The sequence below is a fragment of the Acanthopagrus latus genome, chromosome 21 (assembly GCF_904848185.1).
Source record: "Acanthopagrus latus isolate v.2019 chromosome 21, fAcaLat1.1, whole genome shotgun sequence".
NCBI lineage: Eukaryota > Metazoa > Chordata > Actinopteri > Spariformes > Sparidae > Acanthopagrus > Acanthopagrus latus.
In genome coordinates, this window is record NC_051059.1 from 26,611,528 (window position 1) to 26,631,470 (window position 19,943).

General features: G+C 45.0%; 1 protein-coding gene and 1 long non-coding RNA gene across 3 annotated transcripts in view; one reads left to right on the forward strand and one right to left on the reverse strand.

Moving 5' to 3' along the window:
* adcy8 (adenylate cyclase 8 (brain)) overlaps positions 1-19,943 on the reverse strand; it is a 66,961-nt gene that overhangs the window by 19,365 nt on the left and 27,653 nt on the right. The window contains exons 4-8 of one of the 2 annotated variants that reach the window (XM_037082954.1): positions 19,584-19,695; positions 17,874-18,001; positions 12,520-12,678; positions 11,070-11,340; positions 2,637-2,834 (exon numbers count right to left, since the gene is read on the reverse strand). In XM_037082954.1, coding sequence (XP_036938849.1) covers positions 2,637-2,834; positions 11,070-11,340; positions 12,520-12,678; positions 17,874-18,001; positions 19,584-19,695 — 868 coding nt within the window. The remainder of the gene's footprint in view (positions 1-2,636; positions 2,835-11,069; positions 11,341-12,519; positions 12,679-17,873; positions 18,002-19,583; positions 19,696-19,943) is intronic. The other variant, XM_037082955.1, reaches the window with a different exon arrangement.
* Positions 8,306-10,363, forward strand: LOC119010708. The gene is made up of 2 exons (XR_005072043.1): positions 8,306-9,047; positions 9,158-10,363. It is a non-coding gene; the product is annotated as an uncharacterized LOC119010708 (long non-coding RNA).

Genomic DNA, 19,943 nt, shown 5'->3' on the forward strand with positions numbered 1-19,943 from the left:
TTTAGTAGGTTTTTTTGGGGGGGATTTCTGGGATAGAAAGCTTATTGACCAAATTGTTGAACCTTTTAGATTCACTCAAAACATAAAGAACAATAACTTTTTGGTTAAAAAGCTAAACTGGAACCTGTCGGATGTTTCAGAACGTGGATAAAAGCCCTGAAGGAAGTCCTGCGCTGATGTGAGACTGAGTCACCGATCTGAACCGACAGCCTGACTCAGCTCAGATCTCAACACTTTCTCCCCAGTGACCCCCGCTGCCCCGTCCTCGCTCGGTCTCTTTCTCAAAGGGTGCTGGGAAATTAGCAAGAGGATGCGTCACGTTTTGTCACAACTTTGGCAAAAAAAAAACAAAAACAAAAAAAAGAAAAAAAATGGAGGGAGGCCAACAGCAAATCACTGCACATTTACTGAGGAGGTTCAGAGGTCAACCCGAAAATAAAAAAATAAATAAGGTTCCTGGAGAAGTTTTGAAAATGGCGGTGGGATTAAAAAAGGGGAAACACAGATGTGGAGGAGGGAGAGGGGCCGACATGGAGGTCAACTGAAAGGTTAAAGGCGAGCGTGTTCATGGAACAGTAACTGAAGAAAAAGCTGCAGGAGAGCATCGCATTCACCAGAGAAAACACCTGGACACACCTGGTTCTGCTCACCAGGACTCACATGTCTCCTGAGTATGATGTGTAATTATCAGAGTTACGTGTGCCAAAGAAGACATGAGGCAAATTAAAACCCCTGAAGACAAAGAAGAAGATTTGTTTTGTTTTTTACTAACTCAGGTTGAGTTATTTATCCTGACGCTGCGGTTGTAGCACAAAGAAATCAGATGTTCTGGTTCTGACTGATGGTGTAAACTGAGCCTGCTGTTTAAACATGAATAATGTTTAAACATGAATAATATTTTCCAGCAGCTGAAGTCAGGGAGGAAGTGTGTAGAGAGGTGGTCAGGTCGTCACCCACAGTGATGTCACGCACATAACCCGAGTTACTTTGGTAACGTAGACACAGTAGGAACGTTGTGATTTAAACCCAAACGACAATGTTTTTCTCAACCTGACCACATGGTTTTCTATCCTACAGCCAGGTGAGGGGCAGGGGACAGGTGTTTTGGGAATAATAAACCTATTTAATCGTTCAGGTACGGGGATTTGGCTGGATGTGGGGATGTGTGGAGTTCTGAGGCTCGTATCTTTGGAAACTTCTAAGATAACTAAGATAAAGTTCTTTGGGTTTGAACAGGATGAGTTTGTAATGACGGACCTGATTGTTTGGTCTGCAGGGATAAATTGAAGACTGTTGATCATGTTGCTGTAACTTTACATGCACATATTTCACTGTGTACAGTCTAATGTGTCTGATATAATTCGGGGTATATAAGACATGCATCTGAAACATGTCTCAGCTCTTTTGTTGGTGAATGCAACGCGCTCCTGCAAAAAAGAAAAAAAAGAGAAAAAGTTGAACGAGTCAACTTTTTCCAGCAGACTGTAACAGGGTCACAGGTCCAGGACGTGGACTTTGGCTCATGAGTAAACTGAAGGAGGTTCTGCAGTCTCCACAAACATCAGCCGACTGTTCTACGACCGCCGACGCAAAAACCAAAGCTGATTTTACTGAATTTCATAAAAGAAACATGAGTCATCGTTCAGCTGGTTTAATGTTCGATCCGTTTTCTCTGAGTGGATCTACTCAGATCAGATTCTCTGTGTGAACTCATGAACATTAATGGAGTCTGAAGTGTCGAACCTTTTATTATAACCAATTAATACGTTCAAAAAATATTATTATTATATTAAATATTGTTATATTTTGACATAAATCTCGTTTGACTTCTTCACTTTAATGTAAAATTCACATTTTCATGCACAACTGTCTCCAATATCTGTTCAATCTTTTTATTCTCAGAAAGCCACACAAATAAAGAAACACATGAAACAGATCGTTAACCAAATAATTATGTAGATTCTAATAATACTCCTGTGGACGATATTCTGCACATACAACTTTAAATAAAACAGACTAAATATACCTTCTGGTGTAATTACTATTAAATTATATTTTATTGTATTATTATTATTATATAATTATCTGTGTGTTTGTTTGTTTGGCCTGTCTGGTTTTCTGAAGATGAGGATTTAACAGATATTTCAGAAAAGGAAAGTGATGCTTAAAATTTAAGTTTTAATCTTTAAAATTTGACTTTCTTTAAATTAAATTAAAGTGCAAAATTGAAAATCTGTGTTACAGTTTAAAAAAGAGGGAAGACTGTGAACAGGAACAACAAAATGTGATCACAATTTATCATTTCAAGCACGAGAACTGAATTATAAATTTATAAATTACTGGCACTTCGGACTCCATCAGTAATAAAGTTTGGATTATTTTGCGTCCTTCACTTTGACTCCACAGTTTGACTCGTGTCAGTAAAAGAAAATAAAAAATAAGCCATGCTTTCTTTTTTCTTTCCTGCGATACCACGACAGTTTCTACGATGCCTTTAGCTTACTCATGATAGAAAACAAAAAAAAATAAAAAATGTTGGTTCTTGTTTTGCTTCTGAAAGTCTTCGTCTCAGAATAGATGTGAGGAGGGAGAGAGAAAGAAAAAAAAAACAGTTATCTGTCTAAAACCCCAGCTACCTTCTGTTCCAGGCTGGAGTCTTTAAACATCAGTGAGAAAGGCTTGATATGCTCTCTTCTCAACTTATCGCCACTCCGTAAGTCGATGGCGCTCTCTATTCGCTTGTTAATTTCCTCAGGACCAGAGTGGACATGCAAAGCTTGTGCGAGATGGTTTGGAAGCAGATTTATCGAATTTCTCGTTAGGGCAGCCAGAGTCTAGGGGGAAAGCACATGCACATAGAATGAACCTGCTTGTCCCCCTTTTTTTTGTTTCATTCAAGTTACAAATGAAAAGAAAGAACAGACAGACAGTTACGGTCATTTACATACGCAAAAGAATAAGAAAAGAAGAGAAAATTAAAGGAGGAGGAAGAAAAAAAAAGGGGGGGTGGGGATCCAAAATGCAACGTTCACAGTCAGACGGACGGCTCAGAGCAGAGACATGCATCGCTCATCCACTCGGTCACTTTGCATCCACGTGAGCCTGTAATTAAGCACTCGTTATAACAAAGCTGTAACGACTGTGATGGGAGAGGAGGATGAACACAGGTGGAAATAAAAGCGTGAAATGGACAAAAAGACACAGCTGAGAAAAGACTGTGGATAAAAACACAAAACAGATTGTCAAACATTTATTTAAATGGATTCATCTTCACAGAGCGACTCTCATAAACTGGATCCCTGAACAGAACCATTTGAACCTTTTTATAAAGAAAACTCTCACAAAGCCTCGCGTCCTCATCCAGAACAGCCCGGCACGACATTCATACGTAACAATCGTGTACTGTAGCTGGAATGAACAAGGTTCTGCTCAGGTTTTAATTCACCGCTCCATCACTTCCCGTTCCACAAAGACGCACTCGTAAAGCTCCTCTTTTAATCCGCTCTGACGGTTCTGAATTGGACTTTTATAATTTGAAGGAATTTGGTTGAGATGATTTACATGAAAATGAGCGAACGGTGACTCGAGTCTTGCTTTAGAGACACTAACAGTCACATTTAGTCCACAACAGCAGAGACTTGATGGTGTTGGGTGTCTCAGCAGGACCTGATGATCACCTACAGATGATCCCCTTCAATCAGACTACATGATATTTATGTTGTTCACGACAGGCACCATGTCGTGAGCGGCATAAATCCCTGCTGTGTCTTGGTTGGGAGACTGGAAACACTCGTCATCGGGGAGGCGGGACAGGAAAATGTCAATCATGGCTAACGCAGCAAGCTAACAAGCTTATTACTCACTGGGAAGCTGACGCGCCTCCGATATCTCTCAGCAAGATTTTTCTTTTTTGACTGTGTCGTGGTCGTCCCTTGAGGGTTTTGCTTCCACAGCTCAGCAAAGCATCTCTTCCTCTTCTTCGTCATGTTAACATGTGCACATCGTTATCCTACAGGTCAGCATCAAGCAACATGTCATAGGAGATGTCGAACAAGGCAGGAAGATACAAAAAAACCCTGACATGCTAGACTTTTCCTCGACGTGTCGTGGACCATCCCAGATGTAACATCACTGTTCTTCAGTTATGTTTCTCTACACGTCCGCTCATTGTTTCCCGACACTGGAAATTTTGTCAGCCACGACCAAACTGCGTGAAAATCAGCCTGAATTTAAGAGCTTTGTGCTTTACATCTTTAAGTCAGGTCATTTTAAGTGTCACTGTCCCAGAGAAGGCCGTCCTGTCTCGTGGCTTAATAAAACTAAAGCACACACGATTTAAAGAAAGCCTGCCGCGGTCCACTGACGTGCTGCACTGTGGAGCAAGTCATGGTGAGCTGCTGTCACATTCAGTCGTTCAAGTGAAGCACTTGAGCTGGAAGTGATAAAGGTCATACGTGAGGAGTCATTTTCTCGGAGCCGCTGACATTAGCCTTCCACCATTAGCTGGGAGCTAAAGCAGCCGCGTGGCAACTTCCAACAAATTACCCTTTGCAGTGTCTGAGCCCTGCAGAGCCGGCGGCCGCTGAAGTCATTATGAGAGAAATGTGTGAGAAATTCCAAAAATGTCCCTCGCCGTCTCCGGCCAATCAGACGTCTCACGTCGTCTCACTGAATGCAACAATGTTACCAAATGAAATCTGTCACACTGAGATCGTTAGAAGTTCATTTCCAGACTCGTCCTGATTAAAGGATTTCTTTTTCTTTTTTACCGGCTGAAGCCGTTCTGACGATCGCCGGCCGTCATTACAGAGCGGTTTCATCTAATTAAGCCACCTGGAGATTATAAATGACTTCGCTTTGGAGGTTTATTGCTTAATGCCTCACAAATTACAGGAAACTGCAGCATTTATCAGCATCAGGGAGCGATTCTCACACACTGAAGGTGCTGCGATGCTGGAGATGTTGGATATTCAACCCACAGACGAGCCAAAACATTACATATTATTTTAAAGCAATTTATTTTGTGACAGCCCGACCAAAACATTCAGAACATTTATAATAAAGTATAATAAAGTGAGGAGATGAACGCACATTAATCCTTCATTTTAATCCAGCTGGTAAAAGTCAAAGGGAGGTAATGAATCAGATCAGATCAGCTCTGCAAAATGTGTTTCTGAAGACATTTTGCGACGAAGAAATGTGACACCAGGTGGAGTGCAGAGTGATGATGAGCTCTTGTGTCACATCTTCACACTCTCACAGACTCACTTCATTACCTGTGTTGCCTACGCAGTGGAAAAAACTGTGCAGGAGAACTTTTATTATCACCTGGTTTGTTGTTCGCTGGCGTCTCTCAGGCTCACGCTTCTCCTGTTTGTCTCCTGAGTTATGAAGTAACACAAAGTCACATATATGTTACACCCTCTTTTTTTCATGGGTGAGAGAATAGAAGCACGTCTCTATATCGGAAAAGGTGGATCCAGTACTTCAGAGGCCACTTCATGATGTCAACAAGACCGCTGCCCTCAGCCGTCCACGCATGACACGACGGCTCGGAGGGGAAGGTCGTTATAAGCCGCGCTGCCATGATTGTTTTTGAGTGTACGCGTCCCCGAAGCAGCGCACAGCCTGGAGGGTCGCATGCTTCCATCCCTGACATTTCCCTCCTCTAAACCAGCCGGCGCGATGTGGCCCAGAGCAGTGGCTGGCTGTATGGTGGAGCCGTATGGGGTTACACGTTATGATATGTATTAATAACGGGACATGTTTGTGTCTTGGAAATGCCAACACATGATGCCAGGAAAAAGGTCAAGTGGAGGCGGGGGGGCGGCGCGGCGCTCCGATCACACAACGTGAACATGCACAGTAGAATCAGAGGATGTTCATGTGCTGCATGTCTCACATGTCGGGTTGGACGGCAGATTAACTTTTGAGCCAGAGAGCAACACGACTTGTTTGGGACCGGTGTTCTTCAGAGGATCGCAGACGGGCCGTTATGTAAACCTCAAACACGCTGCAGGCCAAATGGAGGATCTGGAGCGACGCTGTAGCACAAACTGAAGTAACTAGCGGACAGATTGCCATGAAAGTTGGGGACATACATATTCATGGGTCCATCCTCTGCAGCTCCAGCAGGTCGACATCTACACCCGTCCTGCACCTCCACGATGGAGCACTCAATGATTCGGCTGAGATCATTACTGACGTTAGTGAGCATCATCAACAAAACGTGCAATCAGTTCAGCAGCACAACATCCGTTCTGAGTGATTAACACGCATCTCACTTAATATGCAAATAGACATGAACAGCATGGGAACAAACAGACTCCATGTTTCTACTCAAAGACAGAAAGAAGTTCATGTATAACATGTGCTGAATTAACAAGAAGGTCCAAATAATGCAGAATGAGTCAGAGACAGAGTTTCACAGAGTTTATAAAGTGTCTCCAACTCAACAACTCACTAAACTGACACATTTGTTAAGGGAGTCTGGGGACTTTCTCCACGGGGACAAAGAAGTCGCCTATATTGTTCCTGTTTAGTGTCTTTGTAACATGTGACATGTTTAGATCAATAACATGTTTCTTCTTTCATAAATGGAGTGTAAATGGTGAAATCAGTGTAAACAGTGTGTTCAAACAGCTGATCAATGGTGGCACTCGAGTTCCTTCTTGCACAACAACTCTTAAATGATGTGATTTATGAAGGGAGTCTGGTGATAATGTGGTTCAATGGTTGGATCGCTTGGTGCACAAGTATCTGCTGCTATAACAGAGAGCAGAAATATCATCTACTGGTGAACAACATGGAGATCAGGTGGTGTGTAATCCATTCTGTCTGTTGATGTCTTCTTCTTCTTCTTCTTCTTCTTCTTCTTCTTCTCTGAGTGGATCACTCACACAGGTCTGAACAGCCTCTTAGACTGATTCTGGGTTTCTTCTATATTTCCTCCTCAGTAACGTCCCCAAACATTTCCAAATCAACACCAAAGACAAACTGCAACTTTGCAAACTTTCAGACGGAGGTGGGGCTGCTGCGCCTCAGACCAGTGAGACAAGTTACGTAATCTTAAACATGTAGTTTCATCAGCTGACAGGAGAGTCGACACCTCAGAGGAGCAGCACCGACACAGACCGACACCCGGACGAGAAACGCAAAAAATGGAGCCGTTTCTTTTTGGCCTCGATTTCACGGCGCAGAGACACCGAGTAAGTGGGTCTTCTGAGGAAACACACAACCTCCTTTGAGGTGAAAGCAGTGTGACAGTGCTGTGCATCATGGGAGCCAGCAGGCACACAGTGAAGCATGAAAGAGGTAAAGACAGCGGCACTCAGCCGGTGGAGAGAGCCTACACGGAGCTGGGAGTCTGATTTCAGGGCTGCAGCTCGCCGGCCCGGACGACGAGTCTTTCCTGCTGATGAATCCTGTGAGCGTGATAACGGCAGTCGGTCCTGATGGTTCCCACAGACGCAGCGACGGACAGGATATGATGCTGTTTATTCAACAGCCATCAGCGTGCTTCACCATGACATGCAGGGTGATTGGAAGATAATGGTCGGACACAGACGCCTGCACAGAGCTCTCACCTCGGCAGCCGCATGTAAAGAAGATGAATCATCCGTCATTACTCTTTATTGCAGGTGGTCAAACAGCTACTTACAGTTAATGGAGGCTCCGGTTGAACATGTCAGTATGAAGCTGTGTCTTTATGTCTCTCACTGTACCGGCTGAGCAAAAGGACTCAGCCAGCCAGCAGCATCTTGACCAAGACACAGTCCAGCACATTAACCCACATGATGTGTTGTTAACGCACCAGATGGGTTCATTAGTGAGCGCAGCCCCAGATTCCACGGGTCACGTCCATGTCAAGTACCCCGCCACGACACGGCCGCCAGAGCCGAGCCGGGACCGGGACGCCGCCGCAACGTGCAGCGCCGGAGAATACGCGTGAGTCTGTTTTTGACAGCGGCTGACTCGTCAAACTGCACCGAGCAGATCGAGTCGAGCAGGAGGTCAGACACAGGAACCTTTTCAAAATAAAACACCGTGTGTAGTCGCAGTATCTGCAGCACGACGCATCACTGAACACAATTAAATCAGACAAAGAATGAAGCCATTCAACCGCGTAGCCTCCTCTCTGTGGCCGAGGTCGAGGGAAAATTATACTGAACACAAAATCTGAGCAAGTCAACAATGTGAGGCGGCCATGATGCTTCACCTCTGAAACAATCTCTGCGGGATGAGAAGCTGCGTCACATATACGTGAGTTTAACAACTCGTTGGCGTATACGTGCATGATGGCTGCCTCACGTATCCTGTGAGTCCCGTCAGTAAGATCGAGTATCAGACGAAGGTTCAGGCCTAACAGCTCTCAGCGCTAACTTGAAGTGTCTGTTTCAATCATTACAAGACGTATGGATGTCAGAGTTAAAGGTCAAACTGTTTGGCAGCTCACACATCACTGAACAAAACTGCGAGCTCTTTCTCTTTTCACGTACTTCACTCGCTCTCTATTTTCCTCTTTTCCTGACTGACACACACATACACACACACACTCATATTCCACCTTGTCCTCGATCCAGTGATGCTGAAAACTAAATGAGACCTACAGGAAAGGAAGGACGGGGACCCCGAGGACAGAAAACCCAGCGGAGAAGGAGAAGCTGGGCTGCAGGCAGAGCCGAGCGACGACATGAAAGACACTTAGAAACTCCTCCGAAAAGCCTTTGATATGCAAAGAGCCGCTCTTTGAAATGACTGTCCTGACAGGCTTTCATTGTGCCAGAAACAAAGACGACGCACTTTTCAGAAATAACATTCCTCTGCATGCGCAACGCACAGTTACAGCAACCGAGCTATAAGCTCCTGACAGGCCTGCAGCAGCGGAGGAGGAGGAGGAGGAGCTGCACAAATCCTCAGATATACACAAGAGGTAACGCAGAGTTCAGCGTTAGCTCACGGCTGAAGGAGGTGAGACCAAAAAAACTGTGTGAGTGAGGACGATCTCACTGACGCCGTTATCCTGGAAGGTGACAGAAGTCTCATTTGTGAGGGTTTTTTTTTTTTATCTTTCTACATCAGAAATGACACAGAATTCATCAGGACCAAATTCATTTCATCTGTCCGTCTTGTCTGTTTGTCCTTCACGTATCTCAAGAACTGCTGAGCTGATCTACTTCACACTTTCGTCTGGTTCTGCCAGCGTTTCTGAATGTTCTTTGGCCTGGAGGAGAAGCAGCAGGTTCTGCAAAGTCACCGCTTGGTTCTGGTGGTGGAACGCAGAGTCCCGGCCAGGCGGAACAGCTCGTCCTCTCAAACCAATCTGGGGATGCAACTGCAGGCCTGAATATACGGTTCACCCCCCGACCACCACCACCACCTTCCCTCTGAGCTATTACACACGGTGACATATCTGTGAGTGTGAGTGTGAGTGTGAGGGACGACACACACCTCCATGCAGGAGTCTGTGAATGACTCGTGGCTTTTTAAAGTGACCCTGAGCCTCTTCTGCCTCACTCGGCCTCGTCTCTGCCAGCCAGGCTGACTGTTGTGCTGTTCTTCACGTTAAAGGAACATTGTGAGACATTAAATGCTGTCAAGATGTCGCTTCTGCTGTTAAACGTCAGAAATCGACGGTAGATCCAAAACTATAGAAGCCAGCATCACTTACTGTTGCTACCTTTGTCTGAGGCGACCAGACGTTGTTAGCAAGCATCTCAGCTGGCTGTGGAGCTACTGGCCTCATTAGCTGGCTGGAGTTTACAGGTAACCAGCTGCCTCCCAGTGAACACAGCCGGACATGAAGCTGGGACCTAAACACCAGCCACACCAGTGGATTTCCATCCTGTTTGTCAGATTAAAAGCGGGTGTTTTTTTAAGGAGAGCTGCAGATGTTAGAACCAAAACTCTTTGTTTTCTTCCACAGGAAGTCGGACCACCTCCACCTGTGATCGCGGTGACAGAAACACGATGTTTAAAATGTTTAAAAATTAGTTTGAATCTGAATCTGTGCTTTTGTAGCAAGTATACAGCTAACAGTTATCCTGTTAATATTGCTGATATCTCTCACTAATTTCTGATGGTTTATAAACAACATGACTAGTTAAAAATCTGCAGTAGAAGGATTCAGTTTCATCTGCATAACAGAGCATAAAATCTCCTGGAGGGACCAGAGCAGGATCGTTGGGCCCAAACACACATGATCATCACCTCTTTGCTTTTTACTTTGCTTGTGCTCGACCCTGCAGGCCGGACGCAACACAAACAGTATGTTGTTCTGAGTATGTTTAACTTTTCTAACACGACCCCTGTCATATTAGCTTTAATGTGCAATAATCCAATTAAAAGATTTATTTGTTCATCATTTCTTTTCACACTTAATGCTGCTGTGTATGAGCACTTCAAAATGGTAAAATGGTGTTCTGGAAGAAGTGACCTTCCCAAAAAAAAAAAAAAAAAAAGCATCCCTGCATCTCGTCCAAAAATCAAGAATCTTGCAGACAAAACACCCAAAATGTCACCATGATGCCTCGAGGAGGAGGAGGAGGAGGAGGAGGAGGAGGAGGGGACACCAACACATGAGCAAAGGAGGGATGAAGGGGATGTTTTAATGGGCCACACAGTCAGAAGCTCGTCATCCTCACGCACAGGCAGGCTGACACACTGTGGCGCGTTACCACGGCAACACAATCTCTCCGCAGAAAGCCGTCCACTCATTCCCAGAAAAACAAAAGAAGACAGAACGACTAACAAACAGGCGAGAAGATTCCCATGCACCGCCAAACACGTCCATCTCCAGAAACCACCGCATCCTGCGCCGAGGCTTAAAGTGGTATTTTTAAATTTGACCTTCAGGTTAAAATTATTTTACTTTGCTTTCTGTTTTGTCTGAAGAACATCTTTAATTATCCCGTGGGAGGAATTCATCCACACGAAATGTTTTAATGCCCACGTTTGAATATAAAACAGCAGTTTAACCCTCAGCTGCAGAACGAGTGATTCGTGGAGATAGACGTGTTTCCACAGTGTGATACAACACGACTTGAACCACGAGCAGCGGCGGGACTTACGTTCTGCTTCCCCACGATGTTGTCGAACGGCAGCTCGGGGCTCCAGGACGCCTCGTTGAAGGTGGTGCTGCTGGCCCGCCGGTCGGCCGAGCTGGCCGCCTCCTTCATGATGTCCTCCGGCAGGGTGAGCAGACTCTCCTCCGGCTGCTTGATCAGGTACGTCTCGATGTTGTGGCGGCGGAGGAAGTCGTTGCGGTCCTTCCCGTGGCCCTCCTCCACCTCGTAGTCCCCGTTCAAACAGTCCAGAGCCGCCTTGGAGATGTGGATCCTCCTGGAATGTGACGGGAAGCGTACGGTCAGTGGTGAAGCTGCAGTAGAAGCTGTTTTGGCCACTAGGAGGCAAACAAGCGCCTCAAAACTCCCACCGACACTGATTTCTGACACATCACCACCTTTTAAAGTTAACATGTTAGGGACCAGCTGCCTACTGACACATTCAGCAGACCCAGCAGCATCATCCTCACAATGGAGAGGCGTTACTGTCCAGCTGGTGGAGGTACATCCAATATTCATTTCTGGCTGCTACATGCTCCTTTTTCCTTCAGCAGCTCGTGTCTGACTGCGTCTGTCTGCTGTTTGCTACAGAGAAAACGGTGTAAGGTGATGAAAACAGCCGCCTGCTGCTGGAAACACCGAGACGAAACCAGAGAGGAAACGTGCCGCAAATACAAAACAAGCAACGCAGAGCTGCGGAGGTTTGCAGAGTGTGTCTCAGTCTTTTGATTCATTCTGGATCTGTAAAGTGTAGATTAGTGGAGCTTTTATTAGAAAGAAAGAAAGACAGAAAGAAACAGAATACATAAACAAGCAAAGAAACTAAGAAAAAGGATTGAATTTATGACACAGATTTAAATTAGAGACATTATAAAATATCCAACAACCAATGGACGTACGCTATAATCTACACACTCTTGAACATGAACTTGGGGGACTTCACATCTCGGATGCCAGTTTGAAGCGGCTGATTTCAGAGACGCCTCCAGCCGATCAGTGCTGCTCAGGTGTGAATGAAATCCTTGGCGGTGTCAGGTCAGTGAGCTCGAGCTGCAGGTCCAGTATGTTCCAACACTTATCAGAGATCGTCTGTCTGTGGCTCAGAGGAACTGCGTCTACATCAGTTAAAGGTGCAGGTCAGGGTGACGGTGTCGCTCCTTTAACCGCCAGGCAGTGAATATATTAACTTACTTACAGAATACCTTTATAGAAGACTGATAAAGAGCTTTGTCACATGTTGCAACAACACCTGAAGCTTTTTGTCAGCAAAGTGCTTTGTCCCAGATTTGAAGAAATTCCCTCCAGGCGTTTCTGAGAGATCACTCTCATGAGATTTGGACCTTTGACCACCTCAAGACGTTCATGAGAAACCCCCGGTCACAAGACTGGGACCAGGATGGACAAAACAACAACATCATGGCGAGAGTTTCACTTTAAATCTTCCATCTGTACTCACCCTGGGATCCCTCCAGACTCCAGCTTGTTGGCGATGTCCACGTCCCAGGACCAGACGTCAAACTGCCACTTCCTGAGTCCCAACACGCCGCACAGCACAGAGCCTGAGTGAATCCCGATACGCATGTCGATGTCGTGTTTCGTACGTGATCGCACGTATCTGGAAGAAACACAAGGAGTCGAGTTCAGCGGTCTGCCTGATCGTTCTCATCACATGTTGAACAGAAGAATGAAAACCAAGGCTGCTGGAAAGATCATGAAAATATATGTGCTTCACTTTTGGTTTTGTGCACTTGAATTAAAAGGAGGAAATTTACTCTAGGGATGATTTTGGGTCAGCGTGTAGAAAACCACGTCTGTGCACATTAATACAGCAATGAATATACATGAAACTGACCTTCAGGTGAGCAGATATACAGATAACGCTGACGGACAAACATTGTTCACAAATCCACCACGAAATGAGTGGAACAATGCACTTCACACGTATCAGCGAGCGCGACACAGAGGTGAAAAACATTTTCAGCAGACTTCTCCGCAGCCGTTAATAAACCAGCTTCTCATTTCATACTTTATTATCCCAGAACACAATGAACACAGGACAAACTGAGGCTGATAAAAAGGTCTGAGAGGAGCAGACGGCGCTGTCACGCCCGTCCCTGCCTCCCGGACTCATTTCATGCTTCGTAACGTCAGTGATGAATGTGAGGTGAAAAGCATCCTGGGAGTTTGTGACAGGTGCTTATAGAGTCGGTCGACTGCTGAACGACACTCGGGGCTGGAAATGAACCCAGACAAACTGCAGTTAGTCGTGACGATGATGTGATGCCTTATTGACTCTGCAGGGAGGTTCGTCACCTGACCGTGGAGGTCAGCGACGCGCTCCGGATCACAAACACGATTACTGTGCCCAGTGTTAACAGACACCTTTTGGCCCTGGCTCGCTAACATTACACATTCAGTTAGTAAGAAGCTGTAATGAAGCTAATCAAAGCTAACAGGAAATTAGCTTGCAGGTAGTGAGGAAAGACGCACGTCTCCCTGATCATTCACCTCTTTCTGAGCATTCGTAACAGTTCAGTGGGTGAAATTCTTGTAGTTTATCATCAATAGAGAGAAAGAATAGAATATAAAAGAGGCTGAAATGTGTCTTTACACCACATATCACTTCAAACAGAAAACACCAGGCACTCGGTGATTTGCTTGGTGACATTTCTCAACAACAATAACCACAACAACATTTGACCTGATGATGGCAGTTTAAACATTGAAGAATCACCAAACATTCATCCTGCGGGGAAGCATCCACGTCTGCACCAGATTCACAGCCATCCATCCGATATAGCCGATGAAAAGTTTCACTCAATACCGCAAACGTGTTCCTAAAGTAGGAAGTAGGACTGAATGGTTAAAATGACTCAGGTTTCTGCTTTCTTTGACAAACAGCCGTACGGACGTGTTGACAACCGTGTGAGAAAAACACTGTCAATCAAAGAATAGATTTCAAAATCCTGCTGTTGGTTTATAAAGCTCGAAATGGTTTCAGGCCAAAATACATTTCTGATCTGCTGCCACGTTACGAACCATCCAGACCTCCGAGGTCGTCGGGTTCAGGTCTGCTTTCAGTCCCCAGAGTCAGAACCAAACCTGGAGCAGCAGCGCTCAGTTATTATGAGCCACATATCTGGAACAAACTCCCTGAGAACTGCAGGTCTGCTCGACTCTCACCTCCTTTATATCAAGACTGAAAATGTTTCTGTTTGCCACTGAAGCAATTTCAAGTCTTTGAGCTGCACAAAGACTTTGATTCTACAGTCTTGTCTCTTCTAAAGCTTTTCTATTTTAGCCAACTTGTTTTAATGTGTTTCTTTATGTCTTCTTACTCGTTTTTGAATGCAATTTTTTTTATCTTTTAATGTAAATTGTATGCTCCTGTAAAGCACTTTGAGTTGCCTTGTGTCTGAATTGTGCTACACAGATAAACGTGCTTTGTGGCAGTAAAATAATCCAGCAGTGTAAAGGTGGATTACTGTGTGATCGCTCAGTGTTGAGTTTCGTGTCCTCACACCTCAGCGTGGGCGTCCTCGTCTCTGGGCTCCTGGACCGAGTTCATCCTGGTTGGACTGCTACAACAGATCAGATCAGATCAGCTGACGGTTGTAAACTGGGTTTGACCTTCGCTCAGAGTTTGTCGTCCACGTGTTCCCTCAAGTCTGGGCGCCAGCGTTCACCCCATGATGTGTGTCTGTTGTCATCGTTGTAGAAAATCAGCCCAAATCAAAAGCCAGGAGCAGCGAACATTTTGCCTTTTTGCTCCAAAGGTTTGTCTGCTTCAGCAAACACTTTGGTGTGTGAGTGACTCAGAGCTCAGACGGACAGTTTCATTATGGCATCAGATTATTTCTACTCCAGCACTCGTCTACAGTCGTACACGCAGGTTAACAGCCGCCTTTGTGTTCATGTAATCACTGAATGTTCTGTTTATTTGTCATCAGATTCATATTCTTTTGATGATAGTATTCGTGTTTACAAGAGGCGGGTTGATTACAGCGGTGGCCTCATTTATCAAAACCAATGATTCAGGTCAAAATGTGAAGTTTGTGTATTAATCCTCGAGGTCAAAGCTGATTCTCACCGCAGCACACAGTCTGCAAAAAATACAACAAAGACGCTCATGAGTTACGAGTCGGACTTTCACTGGAAAACACGTCACGTTGTTGCAGTTCAATATCAATATCAGCGGGATTCAAAGGTTTTTGGTGGATTATCATGGAAGTGTGAACATACAACTTCACGCTTTGTCAACAGCAGACAGAAAAACAATGTTTTAGAATGACTGATGATAAGATGACTCGGACTGGAGATATGAAGGTCTGTGTGCTGAGGCAGACGGCTCGTTCCTACAGATTAAGATATTTTACGGCACCAGGGACAAACGATTATCTGCAGATGGTTTTCTTTCACCCCAGCTCGCAACAGAGTCAATACAAGATTTAATACGTGTAAGTGATGAGCCTCACAGGATCATGAACATGGTTTTATCTTAAAGAAGAAGAAGATCTGCAGTCCTGAGGTCAGTAAAAAACAACAACTGTGTGTGACGCTCCGCCGGTCTGCTGTTACCGCTACACACCTGCACACATTCACAGTGATTTCTTTCACAAAGACAAGAAAAACTCAATGTGTTACATCTGCCAAATTAACACGATGGGACCAGTAATAAATAATCTGTCCTAACTGTCGTTATGTGAAGTTGAGAAAGTTTTCCCCAGATCACCAACTTACAAAACTCTGATTGTTCTAAGGGAGTCTGATGCTGCACGATCAGATACAGATCCCGTTTTAAAACCAGGGTTTACTACAATATGATCAGCTGTTACCAGCCAACCTGTTCGCCTGTGGACCTGACTGAACACGAGGTTTTGCAGAACTTCTCCGCTCTTCTGTTTCCCCTGTTGCAGCTTGTCTGAAGCGTGAAGCTGCCATCAAATTCAGGATAAGCAGGTATTTACAAAAATGAATGAAGCTGATGGTGTGAAAGATTAAGAACACATTGTCTTTGTCCTGTTTTCAGTGGAGTTTGTGTCAAAAAGGATCACACAAACTATCACATTGTTGTTTTTATGTTTTACACAGCGTCACAACTTTTATAGAACTGCAGCTTTATTATAAATTGCATGTTTGGTGTTTGGACATCTGATGGATCTGTTGCTCGAAGGAGCCGTTCTGGATCGTTTCATTGTCTGACCGGTAAGAAGACACTGACATCGACACGGTCACTATCAATTATGTGACACCGTGCAGAAAACACCTGCAGACGCCTTTATTTTCAGCTCTTTTGATTCTCGTTTGAGCACCAAGCTGCACTCTGCGGCACAAAGTGGTCGTCTGCAGGCAGCTCACCATATTGACTTAATAGTATACAGCACAAATCTCACAGCTTATCCGTCACTAATCCCTCCTTCCCCTCCAAACATCAGCGCCCTGCCCTCCCTCTCTGTCACGCAGGCTGTGATGTGACGAGGCCAAAGTGTTGCAGCCACAAAGAAGATAATCAAAATGAAATTGCGCTGAGCTTTAAAAGCACAAACCGCAGCCTCCCTGTGCCTCTTCACAACTCGCTGGCAGAGCGACTTTATTTCTGCTTCATACCTCATTTTCACAGCAACTGACGATTACACACTTAGTTATGTGTCGCAATTCACGTGCTCATGAAATCTGCAAATCCCTGTTGTGTAATTTCAAAAAAGACGATATCATCGCAGAAAATATTTTTCCCCCCGTGTCAGTCATGCGCGGATGTGTGATATGGTTGGACCTTGTAATTGCATGTTACTGATGTTCTGTAGAAACACAGCCGGGGGCTTATTCTCTTGCAAATGCAAATATTGCAGGGAAGCTTCTTTCAGATCACAGAGCAGGCGAACACACAGCAGCGAGAAACCGGATACAAGAAATGTGGAGATAAGGGCGCTGCTGTCCGACGCCTCGGGGTCAAAGAGGCTTGTTTTCTGTACAAGATTCCTTTAAAGTCACAAGGAAACAGCTCAGGTGTGCTGCTGATCTGATTACACATGAGTGCAGGAAAGATGTGCTGTAGAAGTGAAGTCATACTGTGTGAGCTTTATAAATCCACAGAATAAACTCAGGTCAAGTACAAATGCCCCAAATGTGTATTTAAAGCTCATTAATTTGTATCAAAACTAAACTCACTGCAGTCGATCCTGAACACAGGACTCATCACACAGACCCGACACTTATCTTCAGTCATCTACGCAGCCAGGAAACGCTCCAGAGTCCCATTTAACAACGGCTGACGCAGTAACAAGCTCTCTGAAGGACTCGCCTTCGAAGGCTACAAAGGCCGGGTCCTTCAGCGGAGGCCGACCCTGAGACACAGCAGATGTTCTTCTCCCCCACCAGCTCCGTTTGCCACCAGCCTTCAGTCCACTGTTCACTCACCAGAGCTACTGGAGCACTTACAATATATTCCTTTAACCGTCTCCCTGCGTTATTCTGCAAACCTTACTGCTGAAAACACCGATTAACAGACGTGTAGTGACCAAGAGAAAGTCTGTTAAACTGAGGAGACAACAGTGAGGGAACACAAGAAGACAAAACTCAAAGAGTTTATGGTTTTTATCCCAACAGCTCAAGTTATCAAACCAGAATCAGTCAGAACCCCGTGTTCTGAAGAACTTTTAGCATGTTGTTGTATTTTGTGCTTCCTTTTGTTGCCTTCCAGTATTTTAATCATCACACTTTTAATCCCGCTCGTTCCATGAACTAATTAATCGTTGTGATATTTCAGTTCAGACCGACCAGTCACTGAAACCTCATGGCGGACGTGGTTACCTGATGGTTTTGATCATGCTGAGGCCCATCTCCACGCAGCAGTGGGCGTGGTCCTGTCTGGGCTCAGGTAGACCCGACACGCAGTAGTAACAGTCTCCCAGGATCTTTATTCGTAGACAGTGGTGCTCCTGTAAAACAACCAATCACATCGGTTTACAGCGGCGAGCGCAACGGCAAGGAAAATTCATTTAATTAACCTGACAACAGTTGAACGTGGTGAAGCTTATGTGATCTGAATGAAGAGAAATATAAGCGGAGAATGAAAACAAGAAAATCAATTCCAGCACGAGGTCGGTTCTGCACCGACGAGCTGATTGTGAAATCCTGACTGGAAGGAGCGTGACGGTCTGAGAATCTGCTATCAGACAAACATTCAGTCGGACAGAGTGAATCAGTTATTCACTCTGTTGTTCTGAATAAAATATTTACTCTCTACGCTCTGGCAGCGCTGAGAGGCCGTCACAGAGAAAAAAAAACAAAAGACACAATCAACCAGATCAGATCTGGATCCAACGTCTGGTTCTGAAGATTTATTCTTCTCTCAGACAGAGAAGGAGGAGAAGTCTTCTATCTGAACCTGACCATGATCTGTGAGGAAGACGAAGACTGAAACACAACGTGAATCTAAGTTGTCAGATGGAAGCGACTCTGTTTGAAATGAAACCTTCAGCAGCCAGGCATTCAAACGTTAACGCACATTAAAGTGTTTACAGGTGTCAGACAGTCCGACTGCATGTGTAGAAAACTACTGAAAAGCCTTTTGTGGCTCCAGAAGAAGCTGCATCAACGTGTGGAAGAAAAACGGCGACGTCTGATTCTGCTGGATCGATTCTGACACAAAGAATTCATATTGTTCCTCTCACCTGTAGTGCTGCTCATCCATCTAGACTGTTTAAAGTGTGAGTTGCCAAGTTTGTAAGATATCAGCAGAAGCGATGCTGCCTTCTCTGCAGTATAATGGAAGTGACCCGGTTAGTCCAGATAATCCACAGATCTTGTCGTGAGCAGAGACGTACAGTGCAATAATTTTGATTTAGCTTGGTTAGCTAGTCTCTCGTCCACGTGCAGTTGCAAAGTTTTTTGTCTACACAGTGATATGGAAGAAAATAGTCCCCACATGAAACTGCTCCTGACAAGGTCAAGGTCAGGGTCAGTGGATCATCTTGAGCATCTGTGTCATGATATGTGGAGGAGCTCCGGGTTCATTATACTGAGGAGAAGGCAGACAGAATCTTTATGATCCACAGCACCACAGCTAAGAGGACAAATCTGTGTTGGATTTTGGGGTGAACTGTCTCTTTAATCAAACCCTGGCCGGAGCGCAAGTCGGCTCTTTAACAGCTCACGTTTCTGGACCGGTGGTGTTGGCTTTGGAAGATACTGACAAGCGAAGACTTGTGAGCTCAGTCTGTTCCCAACGCTCCGTCCAGCAACAGTATGACTAAAGAAACAGCGTACGGTGGAAATGTGAAGCCCTGGCAGGTTTCAGACAGCGAGAACTGGATTACGCAACGGGAGTGGTTGAAGAGGATGATGTCTTTTATTGTTTTGGCCACAAAAATGTGGAGGCAACAGAAAGCGGCATGAATCTGAGCTGACCACAGGAGACAGCTTTGGAGCCTGAGTGATCTTTTGGTAATGGAAAGTACTTTAAACTGAGCGTTCACCACACAAACGAACATCACGTGTGTCGAGAGCCGAGTCACTTACGTGTGCGAGGCGGTCGAAGCGTGCAAAGAGTTCATTCAACATTCGCACCAGCTCCTGCGCCGACAGCGTCGTGGAGAGGTTGGTGAAGCCTTTAACATCTGCGAAAAGAATGCTGAATAAAATACGGAAATGTCACTTTAATATCCAGGTCAGTTCATCGACACGTAGAATATTCAGTGCACTTCATGTGATATTATGATCTGAACATTTACAGCCAGTGAAGAAGTTTCCTCTGTTACAGCCTGACAGGAGGATCAGCGACAACTGTAACTTATATTTCATGTTCCCAGACTCACAACACGTCCGGCGTCCTCGGAGGCCTCGGAAAGCTTTTCACAAACACGCCTCCACCCCCTGACC